Source organism: Triticum urartu, chromosome 4A (genome assembly GCF_056163025.1).
Source record: "Triticum urartu cultivar PI428250 chromosome 4A, HENAU_Tu73, whole genome shotgun sequence".
Classification (NCBI taxonomy): Eukaryota; Viridiplantae; Streptophyta; class Magnoliopsida; order Poales; family Poaceae; genus Triticum; species Triticum urartu.
In genome coordinates, this window is record NC_141876.1 from 348,511,983 (window position 1) to 348,525,244 (window position 13,262).

Here is a 13,262-nt window from a genome sequence, read left to right on the forward strand (position 1 = left end):
TGTGGTTGGGTACGGTGGACATCTCTCGCCTTAATTACGCTGTCATTACCCTTATTCCTAAAGTCAAGGGCGCGGACTTGATATCGCAATTTAGGCCGATTGCCCTTATTAATAACTTCGCCAAGTTTCCGGCTAAAGGGTTAGCCACTCGCCTCTCCCCCATTGCCCACCGTACCATTAGCCCTTTTCAGTCGGCTTTCATTAAGGGTCGCTTCATTCTGGATGGGGTTCTTTGCTTGCATGAAATCGTTCATGACCTTAAGATTCGCAAGTCGAAAGCGGTGATTCTAAAATTAGACTTTGAGAAGGCCTATGACTCGGTGAGTTGGCCTTTTCTTCATAGAGTTTTATTGGCCAAAGGGTTTGAGGGGACCCTTGTCCATAGGATTATGCAGTTGGTCTCGGGAGGCCACACTGCCATCAATGTTAATGGTCAGGTTAGCAAATTCTTTGCCAACGGTAGGGGCCTGCGGCAAGGCGATCCTGCCTCTCCCATTTTATTTAATTTTTTTGCGGATGCTTTATCTCGCCTACTCTCCAGGGCAGCCACTTGTGGGCACATTACTCCGGTTTGCTCTAATCTTATTCCCCATGGTCTGACCCATCTACAATATGCGGATGACACTATTATTATGGTCGAGTTGAATGAGGCCTGCCTTTTCCCACCTCAAATTTATTTTATTATGCTTCGAGGTGATGTCGGGGATTAAGATTAACTTCGCCAAGAGCGAAGTGGTTGTGACTGGTGTGGACGAATCGGAAGCCGCGCGAGTGGCCCACCTTCTTAACTGTAAGCTGGGCTCCTATCCGTTCAAGTACTTGGGTTTGCCTATTTCCCTGGATGTGCTTCATGCCAAAGATTTTGCCCCGGTAGTCACAAAGGTGGGGAACAGGGTCCTCCCCTGGCGGGGTAGATATAATATGAATGCTGGTAAAATGGCTCTAATTAATGCTTGCCTTTCCTCCCTCCCCATGTTCCTTATGGGCTTCTATCTCCTGTCGGCTGGGATTCATGCTGATTTTGACAAACACCGTGGGGCGTTTTACTGGAATGTTGCGGACAATCGTCGCAAATTTCGCTTCGTCAAATGGAAATTGATGTGCAGGCCCAAAAACCTTGGGGGGTTAGGAATTCTTAATACTTCCATCATGAATCAATGCTTGATGATTAAATGGTGGTGGAAGATTATGAGCGCGGAGGGTCAACCCCTTTGGTTGTCGATCCTTAAGGGTAAATATTTTCCGTCCTCGAGCCCGATGTTTGCTCTGCCGCGTGGTGGCTCTCAGTTCTGGATGTCTCTGGTCAAAGTTAGACCTATTTTTCAATCTTTCGTTAAGTTTGTTGTCGGGGACGGATCCTCGATTATGTTTTGGCTTGATTGGTGGTGTGGAGATTCACCTCTCTCGGTGACCTTCCCTACCCTTTTCTCTTTCTGCTCTGACCCTAATATTTCTATTGCGAAGCTTGCATCCCAGGGGTGGAACCTGGCCTTTCGCCGCTCTCTGTCGCCTGTAGAGTTTGAAGATTGGCAACGTCTTACTACCCTCTTCCCTACGCTCTCGACGGTCAGGGATTCGGTGCTTTGGCCGCTTTCTGCCTCTGGGCGTTTTTTCGTTAAGTCTCTTTATTATAAGCTCGTTGGTGGCTCGCCTACCAATCATTTTTCCCATATTTGAAAGGCCCGTATTTCCCCTAGGATTAAAATTTTCTTATGGCAAGCTTTCCGAGGCCGGTTGCCCTGGGCTGATCAAATTCGTAAGAGAAATGGGCCGGGCTCCCAATTCTGTGCCCTTTGCGGTGATGTGGAAGACTCGGATCATATCTTTTTTCACTGTCACCTGGCTAAGCTTATTTGGAGTTGTGTGCGGGACTGGCTTCGTGTCTCTTGGGGCCCTGCCTCCTTTGCCGAGTTGCGCAGCTTGGCTTCCAACCTTTTTGGTGTTTCTAGGCGCATCTTTTGGGTGGGCTTGGGGGCTATATGTTGGTCCTTGTGGACAACTAGGAACAAATTTACTATCGAGCACGTGTTTCCGGCTAAACCGGCTGACTGCTTATTTAAATTGTGTGCTTTCCTGCAGCAGTGGAGATCATTGACTAAGGTCGACGACCAAGAGGCGCTCTCTATGCTGATCTACAAAATCCGGACGACGGCGTCTCAGTTATGCGGACAAGAGCAGGATGCTTGATTGCTTCTTTTGGGCCAAATGCTTTAGCTTTAGTTGGATCTTTCTCTTCCGGCCTGCGTGCCGTGTACTGGCGTGGGAGCCATGTACCTGACTTTATCCTTCGTCGTCTCACCCATCGTTGGAGCTTGGATATGTTTGATACTTTTCTGTGATGTTGTTGCCACCTGCCTTATGTCTTTATTTATAAAGTTGGGCATGCCTTTCCTCTCAAAAAATCCTGCGGTGTGAGCTTTATCTTGTGACACGACACACGTATCGCTCTTGGCTTTTGCATCCATACATGCCTCTACTTGTAAATCTCTCCCTCTCTCGCTTCCACGGCGTGCGTCCGCGTCTCTCTCCAACAGAGTCCTTGGCTGCAGTGAAAGTCCGGCGCGGAAGGAGCTAGCCAACAAACTCCGAAACGCTTGCTGGTTCTGACCATCACTTGTGCGTCTGTGAGCCACGGAACCGCTACAAATACGCCCCGTACGCCCCGTGACTAGCGACGACAGAACCCTCACGTACGCCTAGATCTCATCTCTTGTTCTCTTCCATTCGTTTCCCCTCTCTCTCTCTTTCTGTTTGTGTGCAGAGTCTGCTCTCATGGCGCCGACTGCCCAGGTACCACCTCCCTCACCAACCCCCGCTGTGAAGTGCGAACTGCAGTTAATGTGCATGCCTCATTTCCTGTTTCTTGGTTCTTCAGATTGCGGCGCATGAGCGGCTTGGAGGCTGCGCGTGCGCGTGCAAGGCGGCGGTGAGGTGCCACCCGGCGCTGTCGTCGGAGGGGAAGGCGTCCATCAGGGGAGTCGTCGGCGAGCTGCTCGCGGCAGCCGGCAAGGACAAGGGCCTCGTCTCCCTCGGCGTTGGCGACGCCTCCGCGCACGCCTGCTTCCGCCGGGGTGGGGAGTTCGCCGCCGACGCCGTCGCCTGCGCCGCCAGGTCCGGGGACTTTGACTGCTACGCGCCTTCCTACGGCTTCCCCGCCGCACGCCGGTGAGCGCATGTTCGTCGCATGCCATGTTTCTTCAACTTGGCTAACCAATCAAAACATTCTAGTAATTATTTTGATTTTTTAGAGGTTTCGTTGGTGACATCGAAATACTAGTACCATTTGATACGCATTGCAAAGCACTTTCACATCATTTGATTTTCTTCCATTTTGCAACACCTCCACATTCACATGGCGTTTGCCCATAACAAAGACGTTACGATATGTGGTACGACCTGCTTGGCTCCCCGCCACCTGGACTATCAATATCTGTCAGAAAGTTCTAACTTCCAACTCAGTTAGTCAGTTGTACTACACTGCACCCTTGATAGCTGGCAACCACACATATACTAGTAGTAGATGTACAAACAGGATATGCAGACCAACAAAGCTAACCATTTCAAGCCGTTCATGTCACTGGTGCACCTTCACTGACCAATCTCTTTCAGCTTTACATTTTTCCCAATACAACAAAACTTTGACCCCCCCCCCCCCCCCCACCAAAGTTTGCATTCTAAAGATGATGAAAACGATGTTCGCTTCATATTTGTTTTGACAAGATTTTACCAATCTTGATGACATCCCTGGTAATTCTTTCACTGACGCAAGGGACATTCTTTGTAACAGCGCGGTTGCCGACCACCTGTCTCTGTCTGCCGGCACACACCACCGCATCCGGGAGTCTGACGTGTTCATGACGGTCGGAGGTACAGGCGCGATCACTGCCATCACCATGGTGCTCGGTGGGTCTCCCGGGGCTAACATCCTGCTGCCTCGACCGGGCTTTACCCCCTATGAGGCAGCCTGCGAGCTTGTCGGTGCCGAGCCTCGGTTCTACGACCTCCTGCCCCGGCAAGGCTGGGAGGCCGACCTTGCAGGAGTACGTGCCATGGCTGATGGCGCCACGGCAGCCATAGTTGTCATCAATCCAAACAATCCTTGTGGCGCTGTCTACTCTACGCAGCATCTTCTCCAGGTGACCATCGGACGGCAGAGTTCACGAGCACAGCTTGCTGCATCCTGAAAACCGAAATCACAATGATTTTCATTAACAAAAACCTCTAAAGAATCAGGCTCCTACAAACACTGAATATTATGAACAAATGTACCTTCATGTACTCTGAACATGCATGATTTACTGGCATAGCACTGATCACCAACTGCATCCCTTGATCTATAGATTTCTGAAACTGCAAAAGAGTTGGGGATTCCAGTAATAGCGGATGAGGTATATGCACATATGGTCTTTGGTGCCAGCAAGTTTGTGCCCATGGCCTCATATGCACACATCGCACCAGTTATCACTATTGGAGCCATCTCAAAGAGATTCATGCTACCAGGATGGCGTCTCGGTTGGTTGGCATTCTGTGATCCTAATGGTGCAATCAAGCATGTAAGACACTAGATTCTTCTCATGTTTCTCCATTGCTGGCTATATGAACTCATGTACGCAGATCCATAATTTTGTTCTTTTAAAGGTCAGAACTGCAACTGAGATGCTACTGAACGTGACTTCAGGACCAGCCTCGATCATTCAGGTCAGGATCCTATTACGAAACAATGTTTAACCTACACAAACGAATTTGCATTAATTCATTTAGATCTTTTGACACACAGGCAGCAGTTCCCAAGATTCTTTTGGATGAACATGACGAGTTCCACCAGAATGTTGTGAACTTGCTAGAGTCTGCTGCTGATGCTCTCTACAGAAGAGTGAACCAGATTGAAGCTCTGCAATGCTACTCAAAGCCTCACGGTTCAATGTTCATGATGGTTGGTTCAAAGTTGCACTTGTCTTTGTATATAATGATTAATTATCCTATCTTTGAATTGATGATCAAAAAATTATGCAGGTTGAAATCAACACTTCACTTCTGTTCGGCGTTGCAGATGACATGGACTTTTCTCACGAATTGATCAAAGAAGAATCAGTTCTTATTTTACCTGGTATAATACACCAAAATTTCTGTCTTTCTCTTACTAGTATGACCTTATAACCATTCTGAACCGCTAGGATGTGGTAAGCAATACTAGAAGTTCCTTAAATGGTTGATCTTGTAGTGGCTTCTGCGTTCTTAAGCACTAGTCTTGTTCTCTAGATTTACAATTTCAATTTCTGTCCTTTCTGATTTCCAGGTTCTGTCCTTGGGTTGAAGAACTGGGTTAGGATATTCTTTGGGGCACCTGTTCATCTAATACTGGAAGCCTGCGATAGGATTGAGTCATTCTGCCAGAGAAGGGCAGGTCAAGCAAAACTATTTGAAAAAAACGTTCTGAAACCACCATATAGGGGTTTTTGTTAGCTCAATAACATTTATACGGCCTCTGATTTCAGTTCTCAGATGCATATTTTATGTCATACAGCTGAAATTTGTATATAGAATCTGAGGAACGGTTACCAGATAGTGTGTAGCAGAATAAAAGTCTGCAACAAATTTACAGAATAAAGGTTTTCTCAATAATAAGCATTCCTTATTACTGCATAGCAGCAATACTATTACCGTCTATTGGTTGCAAATAACAAGTGAGCCACAAGATCGACTTTATTCCCAATCGAGCTACAACCATTGTAAGAGAAAAAAAAACAGCTGAATGTTCTAAACGCCAAGTACAATATTGATAATTGTTGGTAGTAGGAGGGTATAAAGTTAGACAACTGTGCTTGCGGTCTAAGGAGGAAAGAAGTGCATAATCCAAATCCTTTGTTTCCTAAGCGGTGATAAAATCTATTGCATAGTATCTAACAAAATGAATTTATCATGTCGTAAGTGTTCTCTCTTCATCTGTTTAACATGACACATTCAGATGTGTTTATAGAGCCGATCCAACAGGCATGTAAGGTATGTACGACAGGTTCTCATTATCCTATCAGATCACTGAGAACTGCAAAGATATATTATCAATTATTAATTGTAACATGCCATAAAATGCAGACATTGAACAAAGACCAGCTCAATTCCAGGAAAACATGCAAACACAGATATAGAAACTCAACTTCATTTATAGTACCAAACGGTTCGTCATATGGCAAAAGTAGGTAGTAAAACAAGTGGAAGCCTGGTTATTCTTATTTGTGCATGCTCAAGCAAGCGAACAAAAAGCGAGTAAAAGAGTTCTCTGTTCACCGGCTACGAGCAGCGTAGACAAAGGAAGCGGCGGCGAGAACGGTCGTGGTAGGGCACAGCCATGTCCACGCGCTACTCTTCCCCCTCTGCCGCGCCTCAGCGACTGCGAGATGCAGCTCCTCAAGCTTCCCATTCAGGCTACCGATCTGTCTTTCCTTGTTTAGTGCTTCTGCCTTCAACACCCCAATGTCACGGTCCTTCTCAGCATTATAGCTCTCAAGCTCCCCAAGGTTCAGCCTTAGCTTGTCTCCTTCAGATTTCTCCTTGCCAAATGCTTTCAGAAGCACAACCTTCTCAGCTAGGAGCGAAGAATACTTGTTCTTGAGATCATCACAGTGAACACGTTGATCCGCTATGGTACCGTTCAGTGCAGTCAGCTTAGCCATCAGCTTTGCAGCCTCAGCATCTTTCTGGTGGACAGAGGCCATGGCAGCATCCTTGTTGGCTTGAATTTTTTCAACCCTCCTCTTCAGCCCATCCAGTTCCTTCTCCAACTTGGTCTTCTCAGTAGCAAATGCAGCCGCAGCCGCTTCATTTGTTTTCCTCATCTCGTTAATCTCATTGCGGAAACTATCCACGTCAGCCACCACTGTGTTATACTTGCTGGTGGCATTTGCAACTTCGATCTGGAGATTCTCCACCTCCTTCTGCGCGGCATCTAACTCTGCCTTGCTAGTCTCTATCTCCAACTCCATTTCCCTGTTCCTAGCCTGGGCCGCCGAGAGCTTTGCCTCCAAAGACTGGATCTTCACCTCCATTTCCGCCTCACTGGATATCAGGCTGTCCAACTGCTTGGATTTCTCATCAAGCTTCTCCTTCATTTCCTGCCTCCATATCTCTGTGCTCTTTTTGTAATCATGGAAGTTTCCCTCCACTTCTGCCTTGAGAGCACTGACACTGTGAGCCGTGGCACTCATTTCCCCCAATTGCTTCTGCAATTCGCCTTTCCCTGCACACAGCTCAGTACTCTTCCCCGCCAGTTCACCAACAGAGGATTCCAATTGGGTGACATTTTCGGACGCAGAGGCGGCCTCCACCTGCTTCCTGCGGAGGAACTCCTCGACTTTAAGTTTATCCACTTCGGCCTCCTCCAAGCGCGCTGCAGCCTCGACCCTGGCATCCGTCTTGCGAGCCACCCTCGCCTCCGCGACCTGGAGCGACTGCTGGGCGTCGGCTAGGTGCCCGCGCAGCGCCGTGCCATGCTCGGCGGCAGCTTGGAGGGGGGCAACAAGGGCAGCCCGGAAGACCACATGCTCCAGATCGGCGAGTGCAGCAGCATCGGCAGAGCACTGGTCGACTTGCGCGGTGAGCGTGGCCACCACCCCCCGCGCCTCAACTGCCTCCTTAAGGAGCGTGCCGTTGAGCGACTTGAGATTCTCCACCTCATGCTCCGGCGACGAGTCCCGCCTCTCCTCCGGGACCTGGTCCTCTGACCCCGTCTTTGCTGACGGCTCGCCGCTGTTGGCTGCCTCAATCGAAGGCGGCGAGTTCGCGTCGGCCGGCGCCGCTGAATCCGGTGGCATCTCGTCGCCAACTGTAGGCGTCGACGGGTCTCGATTGGCCGCTGCCGCAGAATCCACCGGTGACTCGACGCCATCGGCCTCCTCAACTGGCGGCGGCGCAGCATGTTCTCCATTGGGAATCGCCGCAGATTCCGGCGGCGGCTCATCGTCCCCAACCGGAGTGGGCATCGGCGGTTGAATCGCGTCTCCGCTGGCCGACGCCGAATCCACCTGCTGCGGCTCGTCGCTGTTGACCGCTACATGGGAGGAGGCGGCGGCGGCGGGCGCCTTCTTCTTCTTATTCTTGCCCTTGCCCATCGCTAGGTGTCGTCTCTCCCTAGGGTTTGCGTTGCGACCACCGGAGATTACGCCATGGGCGTGCTTATTAATACAGAGATTTAGTGAAACTGACCCGTGGGTCGGGGCAAGCCCGTGCCCGAACCGTCAGTGGCGCGGGAGCGGGAGGGGTTTGGAGGTGGTGAGTACGTGCGGGAGGCCAAGCGCAACCGTTGGGGCGCGTGAGGTTTGAAAGGAAACCATCCCATGGTGGGGGAACGGACGGTCGGGATGCACCGCAGGCTTATCGCGTTCTGCGCCGCACGCGCATGGAGACGAGCAGCCTGGCCTCGCGAAGAGGTCGCCGTCGCCGTCGCTTCTTCCCGCGCGCGACGGGTGGATCTCGATGCACCGCCCGTCGCGTGCTCTCTTCTCTTCGGCCTGTTCGCCGTCGCCGTGCACTGGAATGTTCTCGCCGCCAGCGACAGCCGTTCCAGGCAGTTGCACTCGCGGTAAACATATATACGTCCAAGTATACTATACTGGAGTATTATATTATAAAAAAAGATTGACGGTAAATGGATTTTATATTCCTCAAATATGTAGTAATAATAGACATGTCGATTACAAGTAATGAGAAATAAAGTCCGGGATCACAATATCCCAAGAACCAGAGGATCTATTACTAAAGGAATTCCTAGCTAATTCATCCGCGACTTGATTAGCATCACGGTCACAATCCTTATACAAGATCTTCACAAAATCCAGGACCATTTGATTATAGCCACGTCCTGTCCAAGATAATCATCCTATAAATGTACTGAACCCACAGCAGGCAGTCGGACTCAATTTTCACGGTTTCACATTCTAAGAGGGTATTTGGATCCGAGGGACTTATTTTAGTCTGACTAAAAATAGTTTTTTTAAGAGGCTAAAGTTCCAAGCACCCCTGACTAAAAAGGGGTTAAAACTAGTCTTAAGACTAAAGTTTTTTAGTCAGGGGTATCCCTACTAAAATGTGGATTAGTCCTCTCTCCTCATTTAACTCCTCTCAACACTTGCAAGTTCTGGATTCACTAGTAGAAAAGGGGGCAAAGGTCCAGGCCGGGTCAGTCCATTAGTCCCGGTTCAGTCCAGAACCGGGACCAATGGGGGCCGGCCGGGCCACGTGGGCCATTGGTCCCGGTTCGTCTGGACCTTTTGGTCCCGGTTAGTGGGACGAATCGGGACCAATGGGCCTCGCTCCTGGCCCACCACCATTGGTCCCGGTTGGTGGCTTGAACTGGGACCAAAGGCTCCCCTTTAGTCCCGGTTCATGCCACCAACCGGGACCAATGAGGTGCATATATATACCCCCTCGCGTAAGAGCAGAGCACACTGCTCTGTTTTTTCTGGCCGAGGGGGAGAGGGCTTGGTTGTGCTCTAGCTCACCTCCTATGCACACAAGGTGTTCGATGGAATGCCCGAGCCACACTACTTAAGCTTTCTCCTCTCCAAGCTCGACCTCCAAGCTCCATTTTCCTCAGTATTTGTCTAGGTTTAGCGGTCCGTCATGCCCCGTCCTCGTCTTCACCGCCGTCGATCACCCGCGCCGAGCTCATCGCCGGCACCACCATGGTGAGCCTCTTGTTCTTATCTTCTTTCTGAAAGAAAAAAATATTCTTACTTGTATGTTTACATAGATACTTGTATTATTTTTTTACTTTTATTATTTCATCTTATATAGTGTGATGGTTTGGGTATCCGCCCCCGTCGGCCCTCGTCTGTCTATGATTCGGATGTGGTATATATATTATCTTTATAACTATTGGTTCATTTATTGTTTATGAAAATTATGCCGACCAACGTGACATAGATTTTATTTATCTAGGATGTATGTGAACCGGAAATTCCAACCGACCCTATTGTCGAGAGGTTAAATTTAGTTGAAGAAGAAAACAATTTCTTGAAGGAAAAAATAAAAAAATTAAGGAGGAGAAGATGATATTGGAGTTGCATGTTGCGGATGTCGTCGATGATCACAAGATCAAGATGGATGCAATGCGCTTGAAGATTAGAAAGATTAAAAAATATGCCATTCATACCGACGCTTGATATCATTATGTCGTTGGATCAATTGTTACCTTGGTTGCAATTATGATCGCATTTGTTTTCGCATTGAAATGTTTTACATAGTTTCAATGTATGGTTTAATTAATTAGATGCTCTGGAGAGCTATATGTTGTTAGATGAGAACTATGTATGTACTTTGGTTTTAATGTGATGATGAACTTTTATTAATTTGGACACTTAATTATATATAATGCACGCAAATGAACCGGCAATGGATGTACGGTGACAGACACACCTCCGAGTACATTAAGGGCGTGCATGAGTTTCTCGATGCGGCTGAGGCAAACAAGCAGAATGGTTTTATGTGTTGTCCATGCACTGAATGTGGGAATACGATGTCTTACTCTAACCGAAAAATCCTTCACTCCCACCTGCTTTACAAGGGTTTCATGCCACACTATAATGTTTGGACGAGGCACGGAGAAATAGGGGTTATGATGGAAGACGGCGAAGAAGAAGAGTACGATGACAACTATGTGCCCCCTGAATACGGTGATGCTGCAACGGGGGGAGCTGGTGAAGATCAAGAGGAACCATACGATGTGCCCAATGATGCTGCAACGGGTGAAGCTGCTGAAGATCAAGAGGAACCAGACGATGTGCCCGATGATGATGATCTCCGCCGGGTCATTGTCGATGCAAGAACGCAATGCGAAAGTCAAAAGGGTTGTACCCCAATTGCGAAGATGGCAACACAAAGCTCGGTACCGTACTGGAATTGCTGCAGTGGAAGGCAGAGAATGCTGTGCCTGACAAAGGATTTGAGAAGCTACTGAAAATATTGAAGAAGAAGTTTCCAAAGGATAACGAATTGCCCGACAGTACATACGCAGCAAAGAAGGTCGTATGCCCTCTAGGATTGGAGGTGGAGAAGATACATGCATGCCCTAATGACTGCATCCTCTACCGCGGTGCATACAAGGATCTGAACGCATGTCCGGTATGCGGTGCATTGCGGTATAAGATCAGACGAGATGACCCTGGTGATGTTGACGGCGAGCCCCCCAGGAAGAGGGTTCCTGCGAAGGTGATGTGGTATGCTCCTATAATACCACGGTTGAAACGTCTGTTCAGAAACGGAGAGCATGCCAAGTTGATGCGATGGCACAGTGAGGACCATAAGAAAGACAGGAAGTTGAGAGCACCCGCTGACGGGTCGTAGTGGAGAAAAATCAAGAGAAAGTACTAGGATGAGTTTGCAAAGGACCCAAGTGAAAGTGCGTTATACGACTAGAGGGGGGGTGAATAGGCGATTTTTATGAAAGTCTTTAGAACATAGAAGTTTTGAAGACAAACGATAAAATTAAACCTATTACCATGCAGCGGAAGGTAGACTACACTAGGCAAACCATAGTCAAGTATTCAATGAAGTGAAAGCACAAAGACTAATTGCAGCTAGGTAGTAAGGATCAGGTAGGAAGATATTGTGAAGCCAAACAGAACACACAGTCACTCAGTGAAGACAAATGATAGTGCAAACATACACTGACTTCACAAGGAGTAACAGTAAGTAAAGGGAAGTGAAGATGAAACCAGTGACTCATTGAAGACAATGATTTGTTGGACCAGTTCTAGTTGCTGTGACAACTGTACATCTGGTTGGAGTGGCTAGGTATTTAAACCTTAGGACACACAGTTCCGGACACCCAGTCCTGAACACGCAGCTCAGGACACTCAGTCCTCACCATATTCTCCTTGAGCTAAGGTCACATAGACCTCGCCCAATCACTATGGTAAGACTTCAAGGTAGACTCCCAAACCTTCACAGACTACGTTCACCGGCAATCCACAATGTCTCTTGGATGCTCAGAACGCGACGCCTAACCGGCTGGAGGATGCACAGTCCTCAAGTGTAATAAGTCTTCAGATCACACAGACAAGAAGACTTATGTGATGCCCAATTCTCTCTGGCTCTGGTGGTTAGGGCTTTATCCTCGCAAGGAATTCTCTCTCAAAGGCTTCGAGGTGGGTTGCTCTCAAACAACAAAAGCCGTACTTTCAATCTGAGCAGCCAACCATTTATGGTTGTAGGGGGTGGGCTATTTATAGCCACTTGGCAACCCGACCTGATTTGTCCGAAATGACCCTGGGTCACTAAGGAACTGACACGTGTTCCAACGGTCAGATTTCAAACTCACACGGCAACTTTACTTGGGCTACAAGCAAAGCTGACTTGTCCGACTCTGGACAAGATTCCCTCTCATAGTCTTCACTCGAAGACATAGGTTTTTGGTTTAGGCATCACTTCAGTCATTCTGACTGGTTCTCTTGGACCCCACTTAACAGTACGGTGGTTCCTATGACTCAACACAAAAGAAAAAGAACTACGAAAGATCTAAGTCTTCGAGCTCCATAGGCTTCATATCGTGTCTTCTCTTGTCATAGTCTTCAATGTGAATATCTTCATATACCACCTTTGACTTCAATGTATTCATACATTTTTAGGGGTCATCTCTGGTAGTAAAACCGAATCAATGAGGGACTTCTACCTGTGTTATCCTGCAATTCTCAGAAACACATTAGTCCCTCAACTAGGTTTGTCGTCAATACTCCAAAACCAACTAGGGGTGGCACTAGATGCACTTACAATCTCCCCCTTTTTGGTGATTGATGACAAACTAGTTGAAGTTTTCAATGGGGAATATAATCTGTGAAATTGTAAAGAATAAGGAATTGTCTTCATAAGTTGCAAGGGCTCCCCCTGAAGATGTGCATATGAGTTAATTTGCTTTTGGAATGCAAATGCACATGGCAGGTTGTACTTGTGGAGATCCACTTCAACTTATGATGACAATCCACTATGCATGTGAAAGTATATGAAGATAATGACATGCATAATGGAAAATGGACGTCTGCAGAATGAGCTAAGTGTGGAATTTATCGTCGCACATGCGGAATTTATCTTCGCAAAACAAGGTGGCAAATAAGTAGCAGACGACCATCTAGTTTAAGTGTTACAACTCATAAGAACGCAAAAATGAGAGTTGTAAGCACGAAGCAAAATATAGAGCACCCGCCCATATGGACCCGCTTGAAGACTATCAATCTCATATGCTTCTCCCCCTTTTGTCAGTAATGAACAAAAAG

The 13,262-nt window shown here is 47.8% G+C and overlaps 2 protein-coding genes across 3 annotated transcripts; one reads left to right on the forward strand and one right to left on the reverse strand.

Moving 5' to 3' along the window:
• The first annotated feature begins 2,512 nt into the window (after positions 1-2,512).
• Positions 2,513-5,645, forward strand: LOC125551544 (nicotianamine aminotransferase 1). Of its 2 annotated transcripts, XM_048714801.2 has the most exons (8): positions 2,513-2,790; positions 2,876-3,165; positions 3,788-4,136; positions 4,341-4,553; positions 4,639-4,698; positions 4,778-4,933; positions 5,014-5,107; positions 5,297-5,645. In XM_048714801.2, the coding sequence occupies exons 1-8, from the start codon at positions 2,773-2,775 to the stop codon at positions 5,461-5,463; spliced, it is 1,347 nt and encodes a 448-aa protein (XP_048570758.2). In that variant the 5' UTR covers positions 2,513-2,772; the 3' UTR covers positions 5,464-5,645. The 2 variants fall into 2 exon arrangements, with proteins under 2 accessions (XP_048570758.2, XP_087374532.1); XM_087518406.1 differs by lacking the exon at positions 5,297-5,645 and having other exon boundaries at positions 5,014-5,246.
• A 496-nt stretch (positions 5,646-6,141) lies between these two features.
• On the reverse strand, positions 6,142-9,024 carry LOC125551543 (uncharacterized). The gene has a single exon (XM_048714800.2). It carries the CDS (start codon positions 8,103-8,105, stop codon positions 6,282-6,284), a length of 1,824 nt encoding a protein of 607 aa, XP_048570757.2. The 5' UTR covers positions 8,106-9,024; the 3' UTR covers positions 6,142-6,281.
• Between the last annotated feature and the right edge of the window lie 4,238 nt (positions 9,025-13,262).